Consider the following 5,036-nt stretch of genomic DNA (forward strand, 5'->3'; position numbering starts at 1 on the left):
TGTCTGTGTCTGCCGAGTGCGCACTCGACCCGCCATGTCTGTGTCTGCCGAGTGCGCACTCGACCCGCCATGTCTGTGTCAGCCGAGTGCGCTCAGCACTCACAGACAGACTCATGATTTCATATTAGACCCTTATTTTATTACTCATTGAATTACTTCATTGTTTATGGAATGGAGGTGAAAACTATTAACGAAATGGTGCGAGTTGCAAAGCGCGCAACTCACACACGAGTCAGTGTCGGTGTCGGTGTCGGTGTCGGCCTGGCGGCGGGCTCAGACGAGGTGGTGTGCGTGCGGCGCGTGTCGCAGCATGGGCTCGGTGTCGGTGTCGGGCTCGTCGTCGAGGCCGGCGGCGGCCCAGTCGGTGGGGCGCGGCGCGGCCAGGCCGCACAGTCGCACGCCCAGCAGGTCGGCGCAGTTGTTGAGCGGGCCGCGCGTGAAGGGCGAGCGTCCGCCGCGCGCCTGGAAGTGCCGGTAGCGGCCGCGGTTCAGCTGCTCGTTGGTCGTCATGCCGAGGCACACCACCTGCCGCACATATATTTATTATATAAGCTTTTATCCGCAACCTCTTCCGGCCCGAAATAAAAGAAAACTTAACATATATGAGCTCTTCCTTAGGTTAGACGTTTAAAATTTGAGCTAAATTTCATCAAGATATGTGCAGCCTCTTTAATACCAAACATAATAATGATCACAAAAGTTAATAAATGGCAAAGTAAAATGAGATGCAAAATATAAAGATAGCAATGGAGAGCGAGGAATGTGACCAGGTAGAGTTGGCAGCCGGTGAGCACGGCCACCCAGAAGAGGTGGAAGAGCGCGTTGAGCATGACCCAGCTGAGCCAGGCGTTGCAGCGCAGCGCGTCCAGCAGCGCGCGCGCGCCCGGCGACAGCGTGCACTGCGCGCGCACCGCCTGCGCGCCGCCCCACAGCATCCAGGCGCACATCACCAGCAGCGAGGCCAGGAAGCCGAGGAAGTAGCGGTGGTTGTTTGCCCCTGCACAACACGTGTCTCGTACACATCGCATCTGTGCGCTGGGCACCGGGCGCTAGGCGCTGGGCACCGGGCGCTAGGCGCTGGGCACCGGGCGCTAGGCGCTGGGCACCGGGCGCTAGGCGCTGGGCACCGGGCGCTAGGCGCTGGGCACCGGGCGCTAGGCGCAGGGCGCGAGCGGACGCGGAAGGCGAGGGTGTCGCTCACCGATGCAGTTGCCCACCCAGGGGCAGTGGTGGTCGAATTTGGCGACGCAGCGGTTGCAGACGGAGCAGTGCTTGGAGCGCAGCGGGCGGCGCACCAGGCACGCCGAGCAGAAGCGCGCCGGCTCGAACCCGCCGCCGCTGCCCTCCGACAGCTCGATGATCGTCTGCTAACCGATCAGTCGCACCAGTCGCACCGGACGCATCGGACGCACCGGACGCACCGGCCGCACCGGACGCAGTGCCGAGGCGAGCAATCGTCGCCTTGCTCGCATCGCCACTGCATTCCAATCAAGCGAATCGACTTTTAACGTTTAAAATCAAATTACCTCCCACGAGTTTTACATTGATTCCAGATAGGGTACGAGTTAGATGTAAATTGAGTGGTGAGGAGAGGTTATGAAAGAAGCGAGGCAACTCACTCGGAACTTATCCGTCTTGGTGGCGGTGATGACGCCGGGGTCGCTGCGCCACGAGCGCAGGAAGGTGTACCAGAGCGCGGCGGAGCAGAGCAGGAAGGCGAGCGTGGCGGGCGCGCCCACAGCCGGCGCGATGGCCGCCGCCCACGTTATGTAGAACCACACCTGCACAACGACCGCCCGCTCTGCACTACGCACTCTCACTCTCACTCTCACACGCATTACTATTTCTAATCATGAATAACCCTCACCTTTGTAGCTAAGTAAACGCTCAAAGGGAATATATTCTTTAGTTCATCGTCGAAAAGTGCATTGCCAAGCAAATGTAGCACTCCGTAGAAACAGACGAGAAAGAATAACTTGAGCACATAGAGAGCGTCGATCTCCAAGACCAGGCCGGTGAGGTAGAACGCCATGAACGGCATCGCCACCACGCACCACCATCTGAACTTCTGCAACACAATTCAAATATCTCACTCCATCAACATACATACAACTGTCTCATCCGACAAAAAATTTAATCCAAATATTGTTATAAGTTTTATTTTACCTTTTCGTACGTTAACCTGCGGAAGATGCTTCTCCTGGTTGAGAGCAGCGCGTGTTCCCGGACCCTGTCGGCCACCTTGGCGCCCAGCCAGAGGCAGTCGCCCGCCTGCAGCATGGCGGCGGGCGTCGCGCCACGCAGGTTGGGCACGTCCAGACTCGCGTTACCCTGCGCACACCACACACGCCATGCACTCACCTTTGTATTGTTAACCTAACAACCACTACTTTACATCCATCTTATTATATTTTAGATATTCTTAATAACTATTTTACTTTATATAACAAATGTTGTTTTAATAAAAACATTTGTTTTGTTTTAAAAATTAATCCGAGATGAATAGATTTTTAGGTTTTTTTCTTCAGACAACAGAAAATATTTGTCAAAGCTTGGCAACATTGTAAAAGTAAATGTTAATTTATTTTTTCTTATGAAAATCTATAAAAGGCAAGAGGCACTGCCAAAGCTTATTTATGCTTGTTCAAGAAAATGAAAACACAAACAATACTTTTGAAGTACAGGAAAATTTGGTTTTTATGATTTTTTTTTTCAATTAAAATTAAATTAGATCTATTGATAAATGTGGAACATATAATTAATTTATATTGAGGTCCTCCGTCTGTACAAAGCTTATCATCACTCCATTAAGAATCATCTGTAAAAAGAGTAAACTGTCGACGGACTGGATACATTGGTGCACAGCACACCCAAAACTACAAGCTCTAAAGACTTCATTCATATTGCGTTTGTTTCCAATGGGTGGGTGCTTCTGTTCCTACATAGGCGAGTGATATAAAACACTTGTGATGAATTCTATCTTGTTAATGTGCAAAAGGGGGGTGAAATTTTGTATGCAGAGATATTATTCCTCCAGCAAAATTACTTGGAAATTGACATTAACACTTTACTGAACTAATAATTACTTATATGTTTCTCTTTTTTTTTTATTCTTTTTTCAAATATGTTTGGTTTTTAAGCTCTACATGGATGAAAATGCAAAAAACTAATAGTAGTAGTAGTAGCATATTACGTTACTGTAAAAGCATAAACCCCAGTTAATTCTAAGATTTACTATCAAGATCGGGTTAAAAGTCCAAAAAGTTATGTTTAATACAAATGTTTACCTCCATCAACTTGAAAACTCTCAAGTTATAGATTATAGGTAACTTTACATATATATTGGTAATGTCAGTTAACAGCCAAATAACATTGGGTTTTTCTCTTAATGGTAACATATACATATCCCATGAAATAGTTTAACATTCGCCACCCTCTTATATATACATGTGTATATAATTTGACATTTATGTTTGCAAGATTATGATGTTATGTGGAATGGACATTAACTAATAATTAATAATACTATTATAATTAATAACTCAATCACTAATGTATAGACAACAGAAAGAAATATTCTTGTCTCTTATTTATATACTTGATAACAATTCATCTGTGTTCAAAATTGAGAAAGTGTGAAAACATTGGAACAAATTGAAACATTTAACTTACATAAAGAATAAGAGTAGAAATAGCAGTTGTGTTCCGCGCCAGTATTGCCCAATGTAGCGCCGTGTTCCCGTGCGAGCGATCAACCGGAGATGTGGATGCACCGAGCGTGAGCAGCAGGCGCGCGGGGTCCACGGCGGACACCTTCCAGGCGGCCCACATTAGCGGAGTCATGCCACCAGCATCAGGCGCGTCGGGGTCGGCCCCGCGCGCTACTAAGTACGCCACCACCGCCGTGTGCCCAAACTGTGCCGCCAGGTGCAGGCAGGCGCAGCCCTCCGCGTCGCGCAGCGTCGGATCGGCGCCCGCTCGCACCAACAACACTGTCGCCTCCAAGTGGCCTTGCCTAGTAGCCCAGTGCAGTGGAGTCGATTGCAATTCACCGCCGACCGCATCCACAATTGCACCCTTCGATAGAAGATATTCAATTATTTCCCGGCGGTTGTTAATCGCCGCCCAATGTAGTAATGAGACAGTTTCGTGGTCCGGCTGATTGACATCCCAGCCTGCCTCGACGAGTTCTTTGACACGACCGAACGCGCCGTACTGTGTGGCTTTTACTATGTCGAATCCACTGTAATCTCGTTCGAGTGGTGCGGGCGGGGGCTCGCGCGAAGGCAAGCCCTCGCACTCGCGCTGGGATTTTCCGCATTGCCCGGTGGCAGCCGCGCCGCATGTGCTGTCGTACATGGCCACTAAGTACAACCGGGTGAAGAAGACATTTTAACAATTTTAGGCGTAAAATAACTTAAAATAATCAAGATTTTTAGGAAAGTGTTGATACAATGAACGAATCGTAACAACTGTCATCAAAAACTCAATATATTGACATTTTAACTATAAAGATGCGTTCAGAAACAGTTTAACTTTAAAAATGAATACTATTTATTTTTGGAGTTTTCTTATTTTTTTTTTATACCTATTTGTTAAGTAAATAATAGAAATAAATTAATCAAGACAATGTAATCGATCAAATATATAACATCAAAAGTGGGAGCCGCGTTCCGCGTGTTTCTGCACTGAATGAAATTTCTGAATAAAACACAATCTGCGTGTTGTAAATTTATGTGAAACTAGCTGTGCCTGCAACTTCGCCCCGTGAAATACCGTCTTCTTTTTTTTTTTTTTTTTTTATATTCAAATGAATATACGGTACATAAAATATGTACCGTATATTCATTTGAATAGTAAAAAAAAAACAGTTGTTTCAATAATACAGACAGCATTATTGTACATTACTTCATATACTTTGATAAACAGACACTGCAATTTTATTTATATGTACAGATGTAAAGCGGATACATTTAAATTACCCGCTAGTAGCGGTCGACTCGCGCTTGACGACGACGAGCAGCGCTCGGATGTAG

General features: G+C 47.1%; 1 protein-coding gene across 3 annotated transcripts; it reads right to left on the reverse strand.

Annotated features, from left to right (window-relative positions):
- Positions 1-6: 6 nt before the first annotated feature.
- On the reverse strand, positions 7-4,489 carry Hip14 (palmitoyltransferase Hip14). Of its 3 annotated transcripts, none has more exons than XM_013319491.1 (7): positions 3,673-4,489; positions 2,167-2,331; positions 1,868-2,068; positions 1,620-1,781; positions 1,202-1,367; positions 768-997; positions 7-525 (listed from the first exon to the last, which is right to left on the reverse strand). In XM_013319491.1, the coding sequence occupies exons 1-7, from the start codon at positions 4,357-4,359 to the stop codon at positions 274-276; spliced, it is 1,863 nt and encodes a 620-aa protein (XP_013174945.1). In that variant the 5' UTR covers positions 4,360-4,489; the 3' UTR covers positions 7-273. The 3 variants fall into 3 exon arrangements, with proteins under 3 accessions (XP_013174945.1, XP_013174946.1, XP_013174947.1); XM_013319492.1 differs by having other exon boundaries at positions 1,202-1,364; positions 3,673-4,488; XM_013319493.1 differs by lacking the exon at positions 7-525 and having other exon boundaries at positions 570-997; positions 3,673-4,488.
- Between the last annotated feature and the right edge of the window lie 547 nt (positions 4,490-5,036).

Source organism: Papilio xuthus, unplaced genomic scaffold (genome assembly GCF_000836235.2).
Source record: "Papilio xuthus unplaced genomic scaffold, Pxut_1.1 DF826115.1, whole genome shotgun sequence".
Taxonomy (NCBI): Eukaryota; Metazoa; Arthropoda; class Insecta; order Lepidoptera; family Papilionidae; genus Papilio; species Papilio xuthus.

Excerpts from the sequence above, each read along its gene's own strand:
- Hip14 (XM_013319491.1), bottom strand. The coding sequence starts at position 4,359 with ATGTACGACAGCACATGCGGCGCGGCTGCCACCGGGCAATGCGGAAAA. Across the intron at positions 2,069-2,166 it reads GCAGGTTAACGTACGAAAAG|AAGTTCAGATGGTGGTGCGT; the intron begins GTAAAATAAAAC and ends ATTGTGTTGCAG. Across the intron at positions 1,368-1,619 it reads CCAAGACGGATAAGTTCCGA|CAGACGATCATCGAGCTGTC; the intron begins GTGAGTTGCCTC and ends CTGATCGGTTAG.